This window comes from Balaenoptera musculus, chromosome 8, assembly GCF_009873245.2.
Source record: "Balaenoptera musculus isolate JJ_BM4_2016_0621 chromosome 8, mBalMus1.pri.v3, whole genome shotgun sequence".
Taxonomy (NCBI): Eukaryota; Metazoa; Chordata; class Mammalia; order Artiodactyla; family Balaenopteridae; genus Balaenoptera; species Balaenoptera musculus.
The window spans coordinates 55271002-55297169 of record NC_045792.1 but is presented as its reverse complement, the minus strand read 5'-3'; the positions used below and the strand labels follow the sequence as shown (position 1 = coordinate 55297169).

At 38.3% G+C, this 26168-nt stretch overlaps 1 protein-coding gene, 1 long non-coding RNA gene and 1 pseudogene across 4 annotated transcripts in view; 1 reads left to right on the top strand and 2 right to left on the bottom strand.

The window, feature by feature from the left end:
* UVRAG (UV radiation resistance associated) overlaps positions 1-26168 on the top strand; it is a 318745-nt gene that overhangs the window by 220061 nt on the left and 72516 nt on the right. For all 3 annotated transcript variants that reach the window (XM_036860728.1, XM_036860729.1, XM_036860730.1), the window contains one exon: positions 14616-14694. In XM_036860728.1, the coding sequence (XP_036716623.1) occupies positions 14616-14694 (79 nt within the window). The remainder of the gene's footprint in view (positions 1-14615; positions 14695-26168) is intronic.
* Positions 1-26168, bottom strand: part of LOC118899279 — an 84441-nt gene that overhangs the window by 1973 nt on the left and 56300 nt on the right. The gene's annotated exons all lie outside the window — the stretch shown is intronic.
* LOC118899277 lies at positions 10203-11704 on the bottom strand (annotated as a pseudogene).

The following is a 26168-nucleotide window of genomic DNA, read 5'->3' as shown; positions in this document are numbered from 1 at the left end:
TAATAATTTCATAACTATAAAATAATTTACATTTAGGTCTTTAATCCATTTTGAATTTATATACACTACCAAATGTAAAATAGATAGCTAGTGGGAAGCAGCTGCATAGCACAGGGAGATCAGCTCGGTGCTTTGTGACCACCTAGAGGGGTGGGATAGGGAGGGTGGGAGGGAGACGCAAGAGGGAGGGGATATGGGCATATATGTATACATATAGCTGATTCACTTTGTTATACAGCAGAAACTAACACAACTATGTAAAGCAATTATACTCCAATAAAGATGTTAAAATAAAAATTTAAAAAATAAAAAAGGAAACTAAATAATAATTTATTCCTGTTATATGTCAAAACTGCTATTCAGAAGTAATGGGCCAAGTGTGTGTGTGTGTGTGTGTGTGTGTGTGTGTGTGTGTGTGTGTGTAACATCCTCCAAATTTAGGTTTTTGTGCTCTGGATTTGTTTTCTTTTATATTGTTGGGTCCATAAGAGGAAAGGCTGGCTTAGAACAAAATAGCAGAGCTAAACCATATGTTTTGTACCAAATTAGAAACAGGTGAAGGTTGTTAAAATCCCGCAAGAGTTTACAAAAGCTTTAGACTCAAGTTTGTATTAAAGGCAGGTGGTTATATGTACAATAAAAAGCAGTCACCAGCACACCAGCTTATTGATACATATGTGATTGATCTTTTTGGATAAAAACAAGGAGGAGTTAATAAATCACTGCACATAGCTATAAAGATGTTTGGGCTTGAAAGCCTAGCCTGTAAGAGCAAATGTGGACCCTGAAGGAAATTTATGAAGCATAGATCCTTTTAGCTTTACTTAACAGCTAACATCTGACTGACCCAGGGGGACCATGGAAATTTACTGCTGGGCCATTCAAATATGTAAGCTGTTGTGTGATGTAGAACAGGTAAAGATTAGCCCAGTAACAAATATGAGGCTATAAAATAAAATGAGATTTCGATGACTTGTAAGTACTTGTCAAAGGTCAGCTCTAAATGACTGGTCAGAAATGGGAAAAACTTGTTGATAATTAAAGCAGATTGATTATGACAACCTAGGCGTTAGCATTGGTTGCTCCCAGATCAATGATTCTTCAAGTTTCCTCCTCCTGTGAAATCCATACTTAAACAGAATGACTTTAAGGGCCTTTAAATTGTCTTTTTGTGTGCTGAAATTGGGTAAAATTATGAGTTGAGGTAATTCCTTTTGCAATTCCGTAATTGAAATACATCTTTCTCAAATATATTCTGAATATATGGAATTTGTAGACAGCCTATTCATTCTCGAACACTGACTTTAGCTAACTTATGTATGCAATTTTGAGCTTTGACATCTAGAAAGCAGGTAGAAGTTTTTAGGCTTTCTGATAGATGACCTTGAATTAACCTTTAAACTTAGTTAACAGATTTATGCACACAGTTATTGAAAAATCAATTTAGTGAAATTAAGCGGATATTTCAAAAATGTGTGGATTTATTGCCAAGCTTTTTGTCTGCTTTGCTTTATGTAAGTCTCCAAAGTAATAAATGTATGTAATATTGTTACTAGGATTTTAGGAGTTGCAGTTTGGACTTTAATAAGATCTATAGTTATTGGTGTCAACATTCGCTGCCTTTTTGACTTACTAAACCCAAAAGGTTGCCACATAAAAGCTAGATTTGGTTGTTTTCAAGGTGCCAGCTTATGAAATCAGTGAAATTTGGTAATAATTTGGTTCATGAACATCTCATTTGTGAGTTGAAGAAATCCCACAAATTTTTTATAGAAATCTTGACTAAGTGAAATTTACAAAATAATACAAATTTACAAAATGGGATTATTACTGGGCGGGGGTGGGGCTTGGGTCCATGGTGTAGAATTAGTTTAAGATGAGGAGTCAAAAGGCACCAGTTGGAATTCTAGCTCTACCACTTCATCCCTACATTTACTCCTCCCTCCATTGAACAGGTAAAAATGTTCCAGATGTTGTGCTCGAGGAACTAGGATACAGTATTAATAACAGTTTCCATTCTTGTGGAAGATACAGAGGCATAAACAAGCAATTACAATAGTGTCAAAGGTCCTGCGTTGGTGAGTGTACAGGGTTCTATGAGAGAGGAATAGCTAATCCCAACTTGGGGCAGAGGTGAGGTCGAGTTGGGTAAGATCTGTGGTTGTAGTTGAGTGTTAGAAAAGACCGTGTGACCTTGGGCACCTCAATAACAGTGCCTATAATAGGACAAGTGCTTGTATTGTATTGATAATGTATGCTAAGTGCAATACCTGATGCATAATAGATATTCAGTAAATAAAGTCCAGCATCAGCATCCCTGTTGTTATTTTGGCAGTGCTCACTGGCTCTTTTACTCTGGTGCTGGAGCTCCTTGCCTCCTATTAATGTACAGCAAACATAGTATCTTCTCTTGTGGCACTTACAGATAGGTACTGGGGAGGTGACGCATAGTAATAATGATAATTGAATGCCTACTGTATCCTGGTAACTGTGCTGGGTCTTCGCTTTTTTTTTGTTTAGTTTAATTCTCACAAGCAGTCCTGGAAGATCGGTGTTATTAAACCCATTTTAGAGATTTGAAAACAGGTTCAGAGTAGTATGCCCAAGTTCACACTACAAATAAGTAACAAAGCTGGGGGCCTGAGTCTATGCCTTTCTGACTTCAAAGCTTAACTCCTTACACCTAAATCCCCCTTCTACTTTTCTTTTCTTCTCCCCCCAGAAATAGGTATTATAATTAAATAAATAACTTTGATGTAAAGGGTTGAGCACCTAAGTGGCTTACAGAGCATATACCATTAGTTGCACTGATATATTTAAGCAAATCTATATTATGTGCACACATTGTGAAGTAGAAATTTAAAATGGTGAGCAGTTTTTCTTCCAAATTCATATTCCAGATGGAAACATCTTTTGGCATTACCAAGTATGTAGGTTTATGCACCTTGCACGCTTAATTGTAGTTAAACAAAAAAAAAACCTTTACAGATTTTTGTGGGAAACAGGTGCTGTTAAACCTGGGCAAATGCAGGATGGCTGTTAATGTTGTGGAATGTGATTTTGATTTACTTGGCAGAATTTTTATTTTATAAAAATGACTATTAAAATAGACATGCTTTCCATCCTTTAATTTTGCTCTGTTCACTGAAATTTGCCTGTAGAATATTTTTCAACAGTTACTAAAAGGGTGTGGAAAAACTGGAAGGTTTCTACAGGGAAATTGATTCTGAATTCTTTAACAATTTTCACAACCCTGCAACTTACAAAGTTTTTTAAAAATGGGGATTTTTTTAACCTTCTTACTGAAATTATTTGGAATTCGATTTCCCTGAAATTCCCTTCTCTTTTTAGTACAGCTCTGTCTAAAGAACTATATTTAATATTGGCAAAGAGAATAATCTGATGTAAATCTTTTCATTACGTAATTTCTCCTTTAAAAACTTGTGATGGCATCTTATTACCTGTTATATCAAATTTAATATCTTTTTTTCACTGGTATATATGATTTCCTATTATACATTCTCTCTCTCTTCCTTCCCCAAAGGAGGAGAGGGGAAGATCACCTTTCTTCTTACTCTTTTATAAGGACTTTTGTCACCCTCTGCCCATGAATTATTTCAAAATTGTTATCTTTTGTTTGCTGCTTCTCCTTTGATCTATTATCTCTCCTCACTTCCCTCCTAGACCTTTCCTCTGTGTTTTCTGAAACCCCTCTTCAGTGACTATAATATATACAAGTCTTCAGCCTCTTTACTATATATCTGTAGTATACAACTGCTAGAGGTAAGTAAAATCACTGGCTCTCTTCTGAAAGTATCATTTACCCTGGAGCCGTCTCAAGAGGAGACTTGTTTCTTCTACCTCCCATGTCTCTGGGTCTAGAGAAGGTAATGTCAATTCAAGACCACTTCTCAGTAGCATGTACCTAGTGTTTTGACACTTGGAGTAGATCATTTTCAACACCTCTTTCTCTATATGATAAAATTATTTTCAGTAATAATCATGACATGAAACAGATGATAATAGCCAAAAAAGAAAAGCAGAAAATTTTCTTTTATTGAAAAAAATATATATACTTTTTCTTTTGAACAGTTTCTGTGTGCCCATCTTCAGGGAGCTATTTTAAAGGTTTGTATTTTACTGTACCTTGTTCAAGGCTGATTATAATATTTTTGTATCTGAATAACCTTATCTAAAACTACACCAGGAAAAAAAATAATTCGGAACTAAGAAAAATTGCACATTGCTATCACTGTTTATTTTGAACCTACTGTTTAAACACGGGAATATGTGGGAATATGTTACACCAGATAGTCTGGGGACACAAACTGTGTCCAAAGGAAGCTTCGAAGATTCCAAACCATTTGAAATTTAATCAGATTGGAAGTGTGTAGTTTAGTCCACTTTGTTGGGCTGACTGTACAGCTGGGAGTTCTTTGAATTAACTTCCGTGTTGATATAATATTTATTAGCATATGCATAATGAAAACATCCTGATTTGAAGATTGCATACATATAGAAATCAAACAGTCACTGCAGCAATTGTTTAGAACTGAGACCAACAAAAGATTTTTTTTCTGGGAGGATTATTTTATCACTGGCATTAAGCATTAGATTTGTTGTTTTTAACCCATTTTATTATCATTTTAAAAGTCTCTGCAGATTTATGCACCTCCTTATAGACTGCCCCCATCTTCCTGCCCTGGCTAGGCCACTGTCATTACCCTAGTGGCTTCAGGCTTGTAGTTTCTCTCTTTTCAATATCCTAGATATTCTTATCCCATCATCCTTACCTCTAACCCACTTACCTATGGGAAAAAAATCAAACAGTTGGAAAGATTGGAGCACTGTAAATTCAGGTCATCTATTTCAGTTGGACTAATACATCCTAGATATCTGATTCTCCTTCCACATGACAGTCTTAAACCTTCTCTCTTTTTTCCCCATCCCCAGTTTTCCCTTTCCTTCTTGATAAATCATCCCATTTCTGACTTTATAGAGAAAATAGAAGCTACCAGATGGGAATACCTCAACCTTCCATCGAAACACATCAAAACCTTTTGTAATCATCTCCATCGTCTTCAAAATGCCCTCTCCTTTGTGGACCCTGACCCAGCCCTCTATTCCCCCAGCTGCTTCCTCTGAAAGTGCATCTGTATAATCAGCAAATTTTCCTGTATCTTCAGGCTCTTCTCAGGGAGTTCAGCCTATCTCTTGCCCTAACTAAATTTGAATTTTCCCCGAGGACCTCACGAGTACCCATTTGGTAGCTATTAATTTTCTTATGTGCTAGTAGGTATTCAGATTCAGGAGATGAGATTGGGGTTTTCTTCCTCTTGTTGGTTTTTCTAGAGTCTTACCTCTTTACCCTGTGGGCAAAGCAAACATACGAAAACCTATTCCTTTGAGACATATGCTCTTCAACTTTACCACTCTTTCGGTCCCTCAGTTATAACCCCATTACTCATCATGTGTTTTGGCAACAGAGAAACAAGAAACAGGTAACATAGGAAAGAGAAACAGTCTTTCTCTTTCTATTCAAAATCTTGCTGTTATGGGTGACACTAACACACAAGTGGGTGATTCATTCAACACCCTAGCCTTTCATTTTCTTGATCTTTTGGCACCAGTGATCTCTTGCATCCCATAGTTTTTGTCTACTCCCCTGGTTACTCTCTGAATCACATCATCATTTCTTTCAGTCCACATCCAGAATCTGATTCAGGCATCCTGCTCTCTGATGACTACCTCAGCTCCTTCCGCTTGTGTGTTAGCCTCTTGTTCACTGTTCTTCTTGGTGACCTTCAGACCTGGCTTTTTTATCTAGTTTAGATTATATGGCCCATTATTTTAGTAACACCTTTGTCTTGCCCCCACCCCCCGTGACTTTTTGGCATTCTTACAGCCCTGTTGTCCATTTTCTCTGTACCTGCTGCACCCAAGCAGATGTGTAGAGAGTCACGCAATAGTATCATTATAAACTCATGATTAATTACCATTTCTGGGCTCTCAGTAGTGCTCAGCAGTTCTATTACATTTCTTTGTTGAAGTTGCTCTACCATTTGATCAAACTTTCATTCATTTGGGCAAAACAAAACATTGAGTTCTTCATGATCCCTCTCTATCTATCACCCTTCACTTCCAAACCATAACCAAATCTTTATGAGTTATCTCCTAAAAGTCTTCCAAATTAGTCTCCTTTTTTCCATTTCTAATATCACCACGTTAGTCTAAGCAACCGTGATCTCTCACCTAGATTACTGCAACACGCTGGTCTCACCTTCTCTAAACCATTCTCCACAGCAGTCAGCATATTTTTTTTCAAAATGCATATCGGTCATTGTCAGGAAAGTTCAAGGAGAAAGGGTTAATTAAAGAAGGAATGTATCAAATGAAAATCTAAGCAAGTTACACCTTTGTTTAAAATTCTTCCATGGTTTCTTATTTCTCTTAGGAAAAAAAATCAAACTATGGTCTAGAGGGCCCTGCATAGTCTACCTTCCTATCCAGCTTTAGCTTCCTCTCTCGCCAGAACTCCCTTCAGACCAACTATACTGTCCTTCTTTTAATTCCATGAAGCAGCATGCTTACCCCTGCAGTGGTTCTTTACATACGCTGTTTCCTTTAGTTGGAACATTCCTTCCCTTAGCTCCTACTCATCTTTTTTTTTTTTTTAATATTTATTTATTTATTTATTTGTCTGCGCTGGGTCTTAGTTGTGGCATGTGGGCTCTTTTAGTTGCAGCATGCGGGATCTAGTTCCCTGACCAGGGATCGAACCCGGGCCCCCTGCATTGGGAGCACGGAGTCTTAACCACTGGACCACCAGGGAAGTCCCCTACTCATCTTTGAGGTCTCAGCTAAAATGTCACTTTCTCTCAGAAGTCTTCCCTGACTCTCTCAGTCTTTTTGTCCACCTCTTTTCTGGAATAGTGTTCCTTTCCTTCAGAGTACTTCATTTATAAACTATGTATTTGTTGGTGCGATTATGTGAGCCATGTCTGCTCCACTGGACTTTAAGCTCCATTGTCTGTGTTTGCTCACCCTTGTATCCCCACCACCTAGCACCATACCTGGCACACAGTGTGAGTTCAGTGAAGAATTGTTGAGTGAATAAACTGTTTCCATAGTGATCAGTTTCTTTCATCCTTCCTGTTATAATGGGAGACTTGGCCCACCTGCCATCCAAGGCAAATCCTTCTCCTGTGCTCTCACCACCTGTAGGATGGAGACCCTGTTCCCTCTCACCTTCTCAGGGCATCCCACTATGCTTCACCGTGTTACTGAGCTCTCTTCTCATTGTGGCAAACTTCACATCATCTCCCTTTCCTCACCTCGTCACTCCTGAACTCACACCAGTCTTCCTTCATCTCCCACTGCTTCATTTAAACTTGTGTTTACCGTATTACCAAAGCTACCTACCAATGAATTCATGTAATTGCATCCAATAGACATGTCTTCATGTCTCCGTTGCTTGAACTGTCAGCAGCATTTGACTACTGATGATATCTTCCTTCTTAAATTAACACTTTCTCTGTGCTTTTCTGGTGAGACACTTGGTTTTCCTCAAATCTTTCTGAGCAGTCCTTCTTAGACCCCTTTTCATTTCCCCATCTCTTGTTGATATTCTTAAGGCTCTGAAACAACCCTCTTCTTTATGATTTTTTTAAGTTTCCCTTTAAGGTTTTGTAATTCTTGATATTTTTACCCCAAATTTCTCTTAACTTTATGTATAAGAATATTTTATGTAAAATATATTATCTATCTTATATACATGTAAAGTATATACACCTGCTCCTCCTCAGCATTCCCTATCTCAGTTCATAGACACCACCATCTACCTAGTTACTCAATCAGGAAACTGAAGGGTCATCTTTGACCCCTCTGTCTTCACCACTGTCACAACTGTCTATCACAGAGTCTTGCACTCTACCTACAAATCATAGCTCAAATCTGTTCACATATGTTCGTCTCCACTATTGGAACCGTAATCAAAACCATCACCATTCTGGTCTGAACCATTGCAACAGCCTCCTAACCAGGTCTTGTTCCCCTTTATTTACTGCACTGTGGCCAGAGTGGTCTTTAAGAAATATAAACCCCAATTCTGTCACTCTCGTGCTTAAGAAATCTCTAATTATCCTCCCATTGTCCTTAAGGATATAGTCTAGATGTCTTGTGGTTTACAGGACCCTGTGCAGTCTGGTCCCTGCTGGCCTCTCCAGCCCAATCTTCTAGCACTGAGCACTCGTACTGTGTTCCTCACCCCACCCCCTAGCTGTCTATTTTAATGTCGCCTGTACTTTTATCAAATTAAGATGACAACCTCATTTTATCAGTTGCTTGGGCCCAAAACTTTGAAGTTATCCTTGACTCCTCTGCCTCTCACACCTCATGTAAGATCTTTCAACAAATCATTTGGCTCTATCTTCAAAATACAGGAATTCAATTACTCCTCACCACTTTCACAGCTACCATCCTGGTTTATACCACCCTCTTTTCTTGGCTGGGTCTTGGCAGTAGCCTCTCCATGTTTCCTTTCTTCCTCCCCTGCAGTTTGTTCTCTCAGAGAAGCCAAAGCATCTGTGTCTCTCATCTTTTCAGAACCCTCCAGAGCTTCCCCTCTCGTTCAGAGTAAAAACCAAAGTCCTTACTCTGACCTACTAGACCTTGCATGATCTGGACCCATTACCTTGCTGACTTTATCTCCTCTTCCTTTTCCCTCACTCTGCTCCAGCCATTTTTTATCTTGTGTGCCTCTGGCCTGCCTTACAGTTTTACTGCATCCTCATCAACTTGGAATGAATTATAGATAAAGCTTTAGTGTTATTATACAGCTCAGCAGAAAAATGTGAGTTTTTCTTTTTTTAGTCATGACAAAGTAAAACATAGTAGTCTCTTTTACTCTGCCAGGTGGAAGGAAAGAGAGACATGGGCATTTTCAGGAAGTGTGCAAAGGCAGAGAGAAATGAGCTTGGTGTGTTCATGAGACTGAGAAAACCACTTGAACAGAATAAGGTTGCAGATAACTCTGACAGTTCAGATCACTAAGGCCTTGAAAGCTAGGCAGAGAAGTTGAAATTTAAAACAATAACTGGTTAGGAAGCAGGGCTGCTAAGTGACATGATAAAAAGTCTTACTTAAGAAGGAAAATAATGATACTACCTTCTAGTGAGTAGAGGACAGGAATGCTGCTAAACATTCCTACAGTCCACACAACAACAAAGAACTTTCTAGAGTGGCGATGGGAACGGAGAGCTGAGAATGTTTCACAGGGAAAATGGCTTGTGGACCTGGTGGATCACTGCATATATAAAATGCAAAAAAGGGTAAAAATTGAATGCCACTCTAAGCCTGAGTAACTGATAAAAGTTGTGGGAGAAGACTAATCTAGACAGGAGAAAGTAAGTTGAGTTTGAAGTAAACTCATGGCCTCAGAACATACTGAGGATGTGTTGTCACATTTTCTACAAACACAATGAGCAGAAGTGATCTTAATATGCATAATAAAAATTTTGAATTAACTATAGCCATATCCTTATCCCCAGCTGAGCCATCAAAGAACCAGACGTGGATGTGGGGCTCCGAAGGTGAAGGCAAGAAACTAACCAATGTGGAGTCCTTTTAAAAAATGTCTGGTTTGGGGAGGAGAGGGAACAGCTTATGATAATTGTATCTTTTGAAAATAAGAAAGGTTCAAAATAAATTTCTTTTACAGTTTTATTCCAAATTGATTGTGGCATATCCTTCATATATACATATACACATGTGAAGTAATTTGAATATGTATTATATATAATATTTATATATATATAAATTTTAATTTTAAAACTTTTCCTACTTTCAGACCATACATATGAATCTCTTTTTCTCACATTTCATTTGCGAGCACTTCAGTAGGTCTACTTTGCAGCCTTAGCTGATGCCTATCATCGTGACCCTTTGGCATTATACTCTTGAAATATTTTCTTGGTTCCTGAAGGAAATATGAAGTTATAGTCAATATATTTATTTTGGCATATTCAGAATTACAGAATCTTGGAGACGGATGAGTTACTATACCTCATCGAGTCCAATGGGTCATCCAGTGTTTGATTCCCCCCCGTGTTAGGCTCTAGGGCTGCTGTAACAAATTACCACAGACTTGGTGACTTAAAGTAGCAGAAATTTATTCTCTCATAGTCTGGAGGCCAGAAGTCCAAAATAAAGGTGTCAGCAGGGCACCGAAAGCTCTAGGGGAGATTCTTTCCTCGCCGTTTCCAGCTTCTGCTGGCTCCAGGCATTCCTTGGCTTGTGGCTGTGTAACTCGAATCTCTGCTTCCATCTTCAGGCGACCTTCTCCTCTTCTCTGTGTCTCTCCTCTGTGTCCTTATAAGGACACTTAACTGGAGTTAGGGCCCAACCGGATATTCAAGGATATTCTAATCTCAAGATTCTTACCCTTTTCCCAAATAATGTTGCATTCACAGGTTCTGGGTTTCCAGATATGGACATATGTTTCGGGGGGACCACCATTCAGCCCACTAGACCCCTGAATGCATGGGGGTTTTTTGTTTTTGTTTTCATAGTTGTAGTTTTTCGTTTTTTTGTTTTGTTTTGTTTTTTGTTTTTTGTCACACAAAGAGGGAGAGAGGAAGTGATGGGACGGGGCCCAGTGTTGTCCCCCAGAACAGCTTCTGAGGCAAAGGTTCATCTGGATTCATTTTGAAAAGGCAATTTTGGGGTCCGTGTTTCAGGAAATTCTCCAGGCTGTCAGTCTCAGTGCAAACAGCTTAAAATAAAAACCTCCCCTCTGTTCATCACACAGGGATCTAACACAAAATGCAAAACAGACCTGTTTGGAAAATGCCTGACCTTAAAACAAGAGTGAGGCCTTTAAAGATGCATTACATACAGAATCTTCCAGGAATCAAGTCTGCTGCGACTTCACAAAACCAGAAGCACAGAATAACATTTCCAACTGTAGAACTCCTGGCTAACAAAAAAAGAGGAGGATCACAGATGACAGGCAGGGGGTCCTACCTGGACACCTGCCTCTTCGTTTTGTTCTGAACAGACTCATAAACTGGAGCGTAGAAAAGCGGCCTCGGGGGTGGGAGCAGATGCTCGGTGGTTGCGGCTCAGTCCCTGGGGAACAGAGGGGCGGCTCACTGTTTGCCCGCCTCTCTGCCCGGCCTCCTTTCTGGCTGATCTCTGCTGGTCCCTGGGATCCCTCCTCGCCCGGCACCCCCCGTGCCATGGCCCTTCTGTCACTTCTGCTGCTGCAGGCCCCCACGGCCACGGCCCTTGGCCGCCACCTCCTCCTTGACCGTGTCGGTGATCTCATCGGGGATGCGCAGGTACTTGATGGTGCTGCCGCAGATGTAGCACTCGGGCATCAGTCAGAATTTGTCCGTGTCCCTGGACTTGCAGATCACCTCCCGCAAGTTGATGTTCATCCAGTTGTCGCAGCTCACCAGATGCCCATTGTACGTCTCCCCGTTTTTGAGCTCCACCAACAGTGGGTGATTCTGAGCCGTTTTCAGCAGCCACAAGTGAAGCATGGTGCCAGCGGGGACCGGGCTCCCCGGCCACTTCCACCACAGCCGCCGCAGCTCACCGCATGGTTATTATTGGTTGACCGACCTCTGCTTAGCTTCCTCTACTCAAGATCTTTTGGATTTTGACTAATTCTGTGGTGATCTCAACTTTCCTGTAACTTTTTGCCATCAACTTTGGGTTTTCCTGCTTGAAGCCATGAGGACAAAACCAGCTTTTTTTCTCTCTGAAAGTCCTTCATTTGTTGTCCATGAGACTTCTGCCCTCCAGGCTAAACACCTGTGGTTCCATCAACCATTTCTCTCAAAACTATGGCTCCCGTTCTTCTAATCATCCTGGGTGTTCTTCTCTAAAGGACCCAGTGACAATAGAAAGAATACTGAGTATATAACTGAAGACCTAATGCTGAGGTGTCATATCTTTTCCACTAAGTAGGTGACCAAGGCAAGTTAGTTTCTTTTAAATAACAAAAGCACTGGACCACTCTGCTTCACTGCATGCTTTTTATAGTCAAATGAGATTATTACAAAACCTATAAGAAACATAACCTATAAGAAAGGTTCCAGTATTTATCTGTATGCTTGTAAAAAGAAATATTAACTCCCAGAACTAAACATAGATCTGTCAGTATCATCTGACCCCGTACTAAGTATTGATAGTTGGCACTAGCACGTTCCCTGGTTATCTGCTCTCTTTCTGTTAATACAACCTGGGATCACATTGGCTTTTTGGTACTCATGTCATAATTCTTTAATCACACGGAAATTATTAGGTACTAAAGAGCTCCAAACCATCTTCACAGATAATCTATTTATTGCTTTCTAATTCATTGACTTTTACCAGGTGGAGGCAGTGAATTTTTCAAACAACTTGGAAATATAATTTAATTTGGAAAAGAATTTAATATTGCTCATTTTAATTGCATTTTCTGTAAAAGTATAATAATAGGAAATGTATAGTTATCCCTCTAGTTATTTAATCTAATACTCCCTTAAATTAATTCTATTTATGGTGCTAAGGACATTTTTCTGGTTGTACTTGAATGACCACATTCTTATCTAAACCTTCTGCAGTTTGCTAATGAGATTCTCTATGTATATTGAATTAAGATGCCTTTGATTTGTATCTTATATCCTGATGGTAATAGGTTTTACCCTTTTAGATGGATTTCATTTTTCTAGATTGCTTAATAGATCTATAAATCCATGTACTTTTGCAGAGTAAGATGACTGTGTAATGGTTAGAAGCTATTATACTGTTAAACTTGACATGACCCCTTAAGAATTTGAAAGCAATATAAGATGTGAACTCTGTCCTAATATTTGATCTGTCTTAAAGTTTCCCTATTTGAACCTTTGGCTCTAATCACTCTTTAGATTTGTTTTAATGGTACATACACACCTTGGGGCTCCTTCTTTCTATAAAGAAGTCCCAATGAAGTAATAAAGTCAATGTCGTAAGATCTATTCTTCAGGATTCAGAGGCTTGGTTTTCAATGTATGCTTATTTCAGTTTACTTTTCCAACATTTGAAACAGTTTCTGCATTTATAACTTGGAAGTGGAGATATTTGTGAGTTTGGAGAGCTATGCAGATAGTCTACGTGTAATGGTTTATAGTATAACAACTATACAGTATAGAGCTTTAGGACACTAGTCAATTTCTTCATAATTGCCCCTTTGTTAATATATCCTTTCAGTTAGGTAGTTTCTTTGCAGGCTACCCCATACAAGTTTGAATGATTCCCAGATACCCTGTAAAAGCCTGGTGTGTTACACTTTGCTTATCCCGAATTTGCTTTGCTGTCATTTTTAATGCATCTCAATTTAGGGCCAAACCGTATGTCCTAGTTTATTTTTTATAGCTTCAATTAAATACAAAGCTATATCTTCTTGATGGGTGTATGAAGCATGTGGTGTTCCACTGTAGAGAATACAGACAGATCATGACCTTGCTCGCTCCCCAGTGCCTGTAATTTTACAGTACGACAAATTTACCTTTTGGACATTATGTAATCAGCAACTCGAGAATGTAATATAAAGCTTTAAATTCTGTTTCCTTTCTTTCATTTTCCCTAGAAAACAGTATCCTCCAAGCATTATGGAATGTATCTTTTCCTCAGACAATTAAAACACAATTGAAATTAAGAATATCCAGTAATTGTCACCTACCATTTATTTCTGTAAGGTTATGTTATTCTTAAGAATAGTCATATATTGCAAAACTAAGGAAAGTAAAGTTTCTTCTTGACCCTGTCTAAGTTGTGATTGATCTGTTTGTAGAGAAATCTGTTGCAGAGGCCAAAATGTATGCTTGGTCTTGAGAATCAGGGGAAAATATGACTAGAACATAGATATACTCTAACCTTTTCTTCTTCATTTGCAGGAGTAGGAAAAGGGAATAGTGAAGGAAACTTATTCCCTAAAATAACTCATCACTTTTATAGAGATCTACAGATCTCATGCCTTTGTTGCTTCAGTGAATCAGGTTAAAATGGAAAGTCTTATGAGAACTCTATGGCATGAGTACATTGCCTTGGAGAAGTAACATCCAAATAGCCACCCCTGCGAATGTGAATGAATTTTTGATGAATTTTTGCTCATTGGTGCTGTTGATTTGACTAGCCACCTCAGAAGCAACAGGAACCTTAGATATCGCTTTCACGTCTGATATTTTTCTTAATCTTTCTGTCCCTTTTAGTAGAAGTTGAGATGTCAGGTCCAAAGTATTAGAGGAAAAAAAATTCTAGGATCTTAATCTCAGGGTGGTAGGTTTATGATATATAAATAAGAGACATAGTGGCCTCAACTCCTTGAGGATAGTGGGTCACTTTCTTATATATTTGTCCCTTATTGCATGACCTATTCAATTTTTTCTTTGAAACAAAGCAGCCATCATTCTGATTTGACTAATGTTATGAAGATATTAAGATAATAGGTTACAATGACTATATAAGTGACTTAGTCCAAGTCTTCAGATGTTTATGCTGTATCCAGGAAACTTCTGCCTTTGTCAACAACTTGGAGGTTGTTTTACTCAAGTTTTTGAAAACTTCTGACCCTACTTTACCTTTTTTAGGTTTCCATTATACCCAAAAGGAGGGGAGAAGTTGCAGTTTGATTACGGTGTCTATCTTCTGAACAAAAATATAGCACAGGTAAGTAACTCCTCTTTACTCCCCTCCTACTTCCCACATGCAGCCTACTTCCTTGGATCTCTAACCCTCTTTATGAATAAGTACTACAGTTGACTCCTATTTAACTAGTTACAGTGATAATGCAAAGTTCTTTTTTGGCCACACTCCTTTTCTGTGCCATTATAAATGCCACAAAGAAGCAATGTGTACAAATTGCAATCCTCCTGCTAAACTCAGAAACCATTTACTGAATTGTTACCTGCTAGTAGACTGTACTTGAATGTGTGGGCTTTATAACCTCTTTCCTCTACAGCTTGACTGGTAATAGCTTTCTTCTCACACAGCTTTCTTCTCTTAGACCACTTCTGGGGGCTCATTTTGCATTGGGAGTTGTTTACGGAGTAAAGGTTTACTGACTTTGGCAAGTCCCTAATAGTCTCCTCATCTGTTATCCAGGGCCCCAAAGAAAAGACCAAGCACATGGTCCTTCCAACCCAGCTTGGATTTTTGTGGCTCTCCCAACATCACACCAGTTCGTATCTCACTTAATGCCTTTCCACATGCCGTAGAAAGGCTGTCAGATGCTTGGGTTTGCATTTTCCTGAAAGAAATATATAGCATTTCCTTAGCTCACTTGGCTCTACTTCAAGAGGTGGACATGCCATAAATTTTCTAGTTGTAAAGGAAGATCAGCTTCAGCGCCTTGTTTTTATTTGGACATCCTTCCAATTGGAATATCACATGGATGAGATCCCACTGTTTGGCTGTTATTTAGTGACATTATCAGCTGTATCCTCAGACCTTTCCTTTTTATAGAAGCAATAAGGTTTGTGATGCTTTTGTTTTTATGAGCCTGAGTTGCCTTTTAGCCGTATGATTCTGAAGACTCACTGAACAATTCCCATATTCATTTCTGATGGATCTAGAATAATTCCTCCATATGGTGTCATCTTTGCCTTTCTTCCCCTCATCTAATCTCAGTTTAATGTTTTTTTAAAAATTGGTTTTTATTAAGACTCTTATACTTTTCTGATACTGGATCAGATTTCTAGTTTGCAGTCCTCGATTAATCATTTGCTTATAACCTCACACTCATACTGCTTTTATTGTTACTGCCATCCAGCTCATGTTCTTCATTCCAGGCAAGCAGCCTTGCTCACAGCCTCTGGCCCATGACTCATCTTTCCATGTGCCATTCTTCCCACAACTGATGCTTTCCATCCCTCCATTTTTGGCAGAAGAGTATCTCAGTCTAGGAAACAGGACCTTAATTTCAAGGCTACCTAGCTCACGTTACTGATCCCAGATGTCATACCATAGAAAAGGTAGTACTTAGACAGAAATGGTCAAGAAGGGGCCAGACTAAGGATACATTGAGGGAGAAGAGGTCTAAGCAAATCAGAGAGTACCTCCAGTGAAGTCAGCCAAGGTGGAAAAGAGCACCTGGAAACGGGGGTCCAGAGTCTGGGAGTCAGGATGTCAGGAAGGTTGGCCTCATTTAGTAGAACTAAGTTCTGATCTGAGTTCAGGGATTCTTCTCTCTTTGCCCTATTTTCTGTTTCTTGCTTTAAACACATAAGGCCTAAGATCAGAAGTCTGTTGGAAGTTTCCAGGTGAAACCTACTCCTAATTAAGGCTAGGGCTGAAATCCCTGGATTTCCTCATAAATCCCAGCTTCAAACACACACGTGCGCACGCGCACACACTTAATTCTTCCTTCTCAGGGCCCAATAGGAATGGCAAAGTATGGTATAAAGGAGTGCTAAGAATAGCCGAGCTTGCTTTGAGAACAAGACCAACAGGTAGACTGACTATGTGCAGTGGAAAATTTGGGACAGCCAGCCCTTCACATCACACTCAGCTCTAGCACCTGTTTGGTTCCCATTTTAGAGCACTTCCCAGGTAGCTTCTGATTTTATTCTTAACTGAACCAAGGCCACGAGTATGCGGAACTAGTTTTATTCATCTGTTTAAAAAATGGATTACTTCTAGTAATTTTGTATCCTCTGCAACTTTATACTGTTTGAAATTGAGAGATTACATTTGTGTGTGTGTTTAATGGGTTAACCACTCTAACTCCATAGGGAGCAAGTATCTTGCTCTCTAGTGTTTTTTCATCACTGTGATGGCAGTTTTAAAAGGAGATGACAATAAACTTCTTATAAACAGACTTTCTTAGGTTTCAGGGTTCATTCAGAAAGCCTCTTCTGAGCCTTTAGAAAGAAACTTTTAGCAAATTTGTGACCTTCAACTTTTTTCACTTTAACCCCATTTTGTCTTTAGCCTTACTACCATCACTTTCTTACATTTCAACTTATAACAAATCAAAGAACCATTAATTATTATGGCTCCTAACCAGGTATTATATTAATAAGATATTTCTAACTTGTGAAGGTTTATTTTTATATACATATATACCAATACATGTTGTCAAAGGGGAGTTTGTCTTCTCAGTCAGTCCCATTTAGACTCTAGAGATGTGAACAAATCATACTATTAAAATGGTCCCACCTCAGTAATTTATAAGCCACGTTAGTGGAGGTGGATGAAAGCATTGGCATGTGTTAAAGTGCCAGAGAAAAAGGAGTGAAGTCATTTAATACTGCATCCATAACTTGGTTGAGGATTTGAATAGTCAATAGGACCTTTCATCACAGCCAGAAATAGTAGTAAAATCACTTTTTTGGTAGAGGAAATGACAGAATTTAGTAATATTTGTTACTTCAGTATTTGGGATTGGTCCAGCTCAAGTTTTGAAAGCACAAGCTTAGAAAGACAGGCCTTCAAGTAGAAATCCTCAAGTGTTGTTTGAAGAGCTGAGAGGGTTGGTAAGGTCTGCTTGCCCTCTTCCTGTCACTACTGTCTAAAGGGGTGTGTGTGCTGGGTTGGGTATTGAAAGTGAATAAAGCAAAATGCCTTGTTCTTAGCACCATTTACTAATATTTTTCAAGTGCCAGCCCCTTTGGCTGGAAATAGTCTTCCCTGTTGGGCAGCCTGCAACACTATAGGAATGGACCTGGTAAAATTCAGGTACAGTGTAATTAATGTTGATTTAAGAAACCAACTCCTGCCATAATTGTCAGTAAGTTTATAAGGACATTATATTAGTATTTGTGTATAGCACAGTAGTTTGCTTTTAGTTCCTAGAGTATAAAAAGTAGTAAATCAAAAATTCTAATACTTTTATCTTATGTTTGTGGAAAGCTTTGTAGCTAATGATATATATATATATATACATATATATCTATGTGACCCTCATCATCACCCTGCAAAGTGAAAAGGGCAGCATTTGATCCAGCATATCCACTTTGGGGTATTTGTCCAAAGGAAACGAAAACACAAACTTGAAAAGATACCTGTACCCCCCCTTGTTTATTGCAGCATTATTTAAAATAGCCAAGACATGGAAATAACCTAAGTGTCCATCAATGGATGAATAGATAAAGAAAATGTGGTGTGTGTACATGTGTGTACACACACACACACACACACACACACACACACACACAGTAGAATATTATTCAGCCATGAAGAGAAAGAAATCCTGGCATTTGCAACAACATGTGGATGGACCTTGAGGGCATTATGCTAAGTGAATTAAATACCATATGATCTCACTCATGTGGAATCTAAATTAAAAAAAAAACCCAAACTCATAGATAAAAAGAACATATTGGTGGTTATCACAGGTGGGGGTAGAGGGTGGTAGAAAGGGATGAAGATTGTCAAAAGCTACCAACTTACAGTTATAAAATAAGTAAGTCCTGGAGATATAATGTACAGCATGTTGACTACAGTTAATACCGTATTGTATATTCAAAAGTTGCTGAGAGTGTATATCTTAACAGTTTCACCACGAGAAAAAAAAAGTTTGTAACTATGTGTGGTGATGGATGTTGACTTATCGTGGTGAATATTTCGCAATATATACATACATCGAATCATTATGTTGTATACCTGAAACTAATGTTATATGTTGCAGTATATTATGGGAGATGAACTAATGGATCGAATGTGGGAGATGGAGGAAAAGGAGTTATCAAGAATGACTCCTAGGTTTTGCGTATGAGCAACTGGATGTATGAAAATGCTGTTTATTGAGATGGGGAAGGGTCCAAGAGATGGGGGTTGGGAGAACCAAAAGTTCTGCTTTGGAAATGTTAAGCTTGAGTTGCCTTTTAGAAATCCAAAGCAGAGTCGTCAAGTAAGCAACAGAATATATGGGTCTGGACTCAGGGTGGGAGGTCAGTTACTAGAGGTACAAATTTGGTAGTCATGAATGTAAAGATGATGTTTAAATCCATGGAACCAGGTGCGATCAACCGGGAAGAGAGTGCAGAGCTAGCCAGGGCAGAGAGAGACAGACGCAGACAGAAGCATGCCGTGGGACTTAGCCCTGGGAAATCACGTTTAGGTGCTGGATAGAGGAGGACGAACCAGCAAGGACTGTGAGGAATGGCCAGTTGGGTAGAGCGAAAACCAGGAGAAAGCAATCATTTGGAAACTAAGAGACGTAAATTTCCAGAAGGAAAGAGTAGTCAACTAAATATGTGAGCTCCTTCTGTCAGATGAAGTATCCAGTGGACTTGGGAACATGGAAGTCATTAACGAGCAGTTTCAGTAGAGCAGCAGGTGTGTTGAAGAGTGACTAGGAAGTGAGGAAGTGCCATTGATTATAGACAACCCTTCTGAGGTGTTTTTTGTGCAGTGAGATAGACATGTGGGTTCATAACTGGAAAAGACTGTAGGTTTAAGGGAGGTCTTTTGGGTTTTTTTGTTTTGTTTTTTGTTTTTTATTTGTTTTGTGGGGATGTGGAACCTTTTTGGTGTGTTTTATTTTTTAAGATGGGAAATATCAGGGCATGTTTATATCCTGATGAGAGTGATCAAATGAAGAGAGCAATTGCTAATACAAGGTAAAGAAGGGATACTTGAAGGAGTAAAGTCTTAGGGAGAGGGAAAGGAAATTGGTTTCAGGACATGAGTTTGTTGACCTAAGATAGAAAAAGGGGCACTTTCAGCAAACTCATAGTTTCAAAACAAAACAAAAAGGCAAAAACTAGTTTAACTTAAGAATGTCCTTGGGACTTCCCTCGTGGTGCAGTGGTTAAGAATCCGCCTGCCAATGCACGAGACACGGGTTCGATCCCTGGTCTGGGAAGATCCCACATGCCGTGGAGCAACTAAGCCTGTGCGCCACAACTACTGAGCCTGCCCTCTAGACCCCATGAGCCACAACTACTGAGCCCGCACGCCGCAACTACTGAGCCCACACACTGCAACTACTGAACTACACCACAATGAAGAGTAGCCCCTGCTCACCGCAACTAGAGAAAGACCACGTGCAGCAGCGAAGACCCAACGCAGCAAAAAAAAAAAAGAATGTCCTTGATGAAGCAGTAAAAGTTATTAATTATATTAAATGTTGACCCTTGACTACATATTTTTTTAATATTCTGTGTGATGGAAAGGGAAATAGGCATAAAGCACTTGTGCAATTGAGTTGCTAACTAAACCAGCTGATATTTTTCATGGAGCACCATCTTGAAAGATTGACTAACACACAGCCAAGTATACAGACTTAGGTATTTGGCAGACATTTTTTTCAAAAATGAAGTGAGCCTCTTAAAGGAAATCAACTGATGATGAGATTCAAGATTTTGAATGACGGTATCAGTAGTATGTTGGAAAACTTGCATTTGCCACCATGACCTTGACAGCTTCCCATTTCTTAAACGTGTTTTTGATGAAGTTGGTAGTGATATTTAACAAATGAGATTAAAATATTTTATAATGAATGTGTCAGCATTTAAAATGTATATAGCTCAATGAGCCAGTATTTTCAAAATGACCAATGTATGTTGCTATGAAGTCATGTACAGCTAAAGATCTCTTCAAAGTGCAAAAACCCCAATGGATTTTTTTATATATATATAAATTTATTTTATTTTACTTATTTTTATTTTTGGCTGCATTGGGTCTTCGTTGCTGCACGCAGGCTCTCTCTAGTTGCGGCGAGTCAGGGCTACTCTTCGTTGCGGTGCACAGGCTTCTCATTGCGGTGGCTTCTCTTGTTGGGAGCATGGGCTCTAGGCGCGTGGGCTTCAGTAGTTGTGGCACACGGGCTCAGTAGTTGTGGCTTGCAGGCTCTAGAGTGCAGGCTCAGTAGTTGTGGTGCATGGGCTTAGTTGCTCCGCCACATGTGGGATCTTCCTTGACCAGGGCTCGAACCTGTTTCTCCTGCATTGGCAGGCGGACTCTTAACCACAGCGCCACCAAGGAAGCCCACCCCAATGGATTTTAATGTAACAGCTGTAAAAATATATTGAAATGGCTTCAGATTCTACATTGCTACTAACCTTTAAGAAGCTACTACTTGTTAAGTTTGGAGGTAGTATCAGGGAAGAATATCTACAATTATCTGAAAAAGGCTATTAAAATACTCCTTTCTTTCCCAATTACATTTTCTCATGAAACAGCATGTGGTAACAAAATGAATGCAGAAGAATATATGAGAATCCAGCTGTCTTCTATTAAAGCAGGCATTGCAAAAGAGACTTGCAAAAATGTAAAACAATGTCGCTCATCTCACTAAATTTCTTTTTTTGAAAATATGCTTGTTTTTCATTAAAAATGTTATTTATATTAACAAGTAATAGATTTCTATTATTATTTTAAAGTGAATTAATAAATACTTAAAAGCTTTTTCAGTTTCATATTTGTATATGCCCTACATAAACAAAAGCTTTTTGGGGTCCTCAATTTTAAGAGAGTAAAGGGATCTTGAGACCAAAAAGTTTGAGAACCACCGTCCTAGAGAATGTAGTCATCCAGCTTTCCTATAAAACACCTCAGTTGCTCATAGTCTGATAAACCAAGACACATGTGTCAGTTCCCCAAATGTGGAAGCATTATATAAGAGACCTACAAATTTGAATTCTGGTAGTACTGTGCAATACAAATCATCAGGCCAGCAGCTATCAGTGGATTCTTCCCTATTGCTTTTGAGTTTTCTTGAGCCAGGCTTCTCTCCTTTCTTGAAAGTTCAGGGACTTAAGAGTAATACTTTGAGGGTGTAGTTTACAAATATTAATGATGATTTAAATTTGTATTGAACTTAATGGTTTTTGGTATACTTACACTTCTGTATCTCATTTCATACCTTGTGAAGTGCGTTGACCAGGTCTATCTTTAGTTAAGAGATTGAGTTGCTGCTATGCTAACTTCTCGAGGATGACGAAGCTATTAAATGACAAACAATTCAAGATCAAATCTTATGAGGTCAGATCCAGCTATATCCCACTTTGTTTCTTCTTCTTTTTTTCTTTTTTAATGTGGGCCTTATTACAATCCTATGAGGTGAATAAGGCACAGACATCTGCCTTTTTACATATGAGACCCCTGAGATCAGGAATTAAGTAGAACTAGGATTAGATCCTGGAGATTTCATGACCTCTCTTCTTTTTACTCTATTACCTATCTTTTTTCTCAATTTACTTTAAGACTTCATAGAAAGTAACAGTAGCTTCTCCTTCCAAAAACAGTTGGAAACTTCTGTTCTGCCAGGGACATGGTCTTTCTGTAAAACTTGACTACTCATGGGGCCCACAATGCACAGCTATTTAGAAGGGATCAATGCCAGTTTACACCCAGCAGCTTAAATTCATGTCTATTTCTTTAACATACAGTTCAATATATATGACACATGAGGAGAAAATGCATTTTTATTTTCTTAATTCTTCTTGGAATCAAGAATACAAATTCCGAGGGTATTTTAATAGTCAAAATGCCATCATTCCCTCCTGCTGCCTACAAAATTGCCAATAATAGAGTAGAAACTATTTTTTAAAAGTCCTATATCTTAAGAACAAACAAACAATTTACTGAGATATAATTCACAAACCATACAATTCACCCACTTAAAATGTATAATTCAATGTTTTTAAAAATATATTCAACTAGTGGTGCAACTATCACCCCAGTCTGCTTTAAAATATTTTCATTGCCCATAAAGAAACCCCGTACTCATTAGCAGTCACTCCCTGTTCCCCTAAGACTTCCAACCCTAGGCAGCCACCATTCCACTTCTGTTTCTATTCTGGACATTTCATGGAATAGAATAAAATATGTGGTCTTTGTGACTGGCTTCTTTCCCTTAGCATAGGTTTATGGTTCATCCATATTGTAGTATGCATCAATCATTGCTTTTTATTAACAAATCATTTTGGCAATTCAAAGATGTACATGGATATACCACATTTCATTCATCCATTCATCAGTTGATAGACATTGGATTGTTTACACTTTGGGGTCATTATGAATAATGCTGCTATGAGCATTAATGTATAGATACAAGTTTTCTGTGGGGACATGTTTTCATTACTCTTGGGTGTATACTGGTATATATTGGGTTGGCCAAAGAGTTCGATCAGGTTTTTCCATAAGATGTTACGGAAGAACCCAAACGAACTCTTTGGCCAACCCAGTACTTGTGAGTGGAGTTGCTGAGCCATATGGTAACTATGTTTAACATTTTGAGGAATTGCCAGACTGTGCTAAAAGCAGTTAACACCATTTTGCATTCCCACCATCGATGTATTAAAGTTCCAATTTCTGTCCTTTCTATTATAGCCTCCTACTAGATGTAAAGTGGTATCTCATTGTGGTTTTTTGTTTGTTTGTTTTTAACATCTTTATTGGAGTATAATTACTTTACAGTGGTGTGTTAGTTTCTGCTTTATAACAAAGTGAATCAGCTATACATACACATGTGTCCCCAGATCTCCTCCCTCTTGCATCTCCCTCCCACCCTCCCTATCCCACCCCTCTAGGTGGTCACAAAGCACCAAGCTGATCTCCCTGTGCTATGCGGCTCCTTCCCACTAGATATCTGTTTTACATTTGGTAGTGTATATATGTCCATGTCACTCTCTAACTTCATCCCAGCTTACCCTTCCCTCTCCCTGTGTCCTCAAGTCCATTCTCTACATCTGCGTCTTTATTCCTGTCCTGCCCCTAGGTTCTTCAGAACCATTTTTTTTTTTTTTTTAGATTACATATATATGTGTTAGCATACGGTATTTGGTTTTTTTTTTTCTGACTTACCTCACTCTGTATGACAGACTCTAGGTCCATCCACCTCACTACAAATAACTCAATTTCGTTTCTTTTTATGGCTGAGTAATATTCCATTGTATATATGTGCCACATCTTCTTTATCTATTTATCTGTCAGTGGACACTTATGTTGCTTCCATGTCCTGGCTATTGTAAATAGAGCTGCAGTGAACATTGTGGTACATGACTCTTTTTGAATTATGGTTTTCTCAGGGTATATGCCCAGGAGTGGGATTGCTGGGTCACATGGTAGTTCTAGTTTTTAGTTTTTTAAGGACCCTCCATACTGTTCTCCATAGTGGCTGTATCAATTTACATTCCCACCAACAGTGCAAGAAGGTTCCCTTTTCTCCACACCCTCTCCAGCATTTATTGTTTGTAGATTTTTTCATGATGCCCATTCTGACCAGTGTGAGGTGATACCTCATTGTAGTTTTTTTTTTTTTCTCATTTTAGTTTTGATTTGCATTTCTCTAATGATTAGTGATGTTGAGCATCCTTTCATGTGTTTGTTGGCAATCTGTGTATCTTCTTTGAAGAAGTGTATATTTAGGTCTTCTGCCCATTTTTGGATTGGGTTTTTTGTTTTTTTGATATTGAGGTGAATGAGCTGCTTGTATATTTGGAGATTAATCCTTTGTCAGTTGCTTCATTTGCAAATATTTTCTCCCATTCTGAGGGTTGTCTTTTCGTCTTGTTTATGGTTTCCTTTGCTATGCAAAAGCTTTTCAGTTTCATTAGGTCCCATTTGTTTATTTTTGTTTTTATTTCCATTTCTCTAGGAGGTGGGTCAAAAAGGATCTTGCTGTGATTTATGTCATAGAGTGTTCTGCCTATGTTTTCCTCTAAGAGTTTGATAGTGTCTGGCCTTACATTTAGGTCTTTAATCCATTTTGAGTTTGTTTTTGTGTTAGGGAGTGTTCTAATTTCATTCTTTTACATGTAGCTGTCCAGTTTTCCCAGTACCACTTATTGAAGAGGCTGTCTTTTCTCCATTGTATTCTCATTGTGGTTTTGATTTGAATTTCCCTAAAGGCTAATGCTGTTGAGCATCTTTTCTTGTGCTTATTGGACATTTGTATATCTTCTTTGGAGAAATACCTGTTCAAACCCTTTGCCCATTTTTAAATTGGGTAATTTTTCTTTATTATTGAGTTGTAAGAGATCTTTATATAATCTAAACAAAAGTCCCTTCTCAGATGTATGATTTGCAAATATTTTCTCCCATTCTGCAGGTTGTGTTTTTCACTTTCTTGATAGTGTCTGTTGAAACACAAAGGTTTCTGGTTTTGATGAAGTCCAGTTTTATCTACATTTTCTTTTCTTGCTTATGCTTTTGGTGTCATATCTAAGAAAGCTTAGCCCAAGTACTTTTAGGTTTTCTTCTGTGTAGTTTTAGCTTGCACATTTAGATTTGTGATCCATCTTGAATTAATTTTTTTTGTATAGTGTAAGGAAGGGGTCCAACTTCATTCTTTTGCATGTAGATATCCATTTAGCCCAGAAAAATTTGTTGAAAAGACTACTCATTACTCATTGAATTGTCTTGTGCTCTTGTTGAAAATTAATTGACTCTAAGTGTAAAGATTTATATCTGAACTCTAAATTCTGTTCCGTTAATATATATGTCTGTCCTTATGCTAATACCACCATATCATTTTTCTTAAAAAAATACTCTTCAAAAATAATACATTCCAATTGTAGAAATTTTTTAAAGTACAAAAAAGATAGAAGAACAGAATTTTTAAAATAGTCTTTTAAAATTCACATGCGCCTTCTGGATATTCCAAACTTTTTTGTCTTTTCCTTTATAGTTGAGATAACATTATGTATACTGCTCAACTAAAAACTCTCTAAGTCAATATTTTTAATATGTAGTATTTCATTTATGTGCATAATGTGCATATATTATCATTTATTTAACCATTCCACTAATCTTGGACATTTGTTCTTCCATGTTTTTCTTAAAAATAAGGTTTCAGTTACCATATTAGCACTAATAGGTGTTTCACATATACATATATAAATTTGTTTCTGCTCTGTAGAGTGACGTTTTCAGATATAAGAGACAGTAAGGTAAATATTAAAGCACTTTATTGTGACAGAAATCCTGTCTCTTAAGTTTTTCCATGGGCTCTACATTGTTTCCACTAAATCAGTTCAGACTTAAGCTTCATACTGCTGTGGACAAAGAGGATTTTCAGTCAGATCCTCACTTTGAAAGATGATGATGATCTCCTCTACTCATAAGTATTCCTTGGTGGACTTTTTTTCTTTTTAATAGTAGAACAATTACATTTTCGTGTATGTGTGTAATGTCAATCCACAAATATCTGAGTGAGCTGTGCAAGGCCTATGAGAGGCTGACTTTACCCCCAG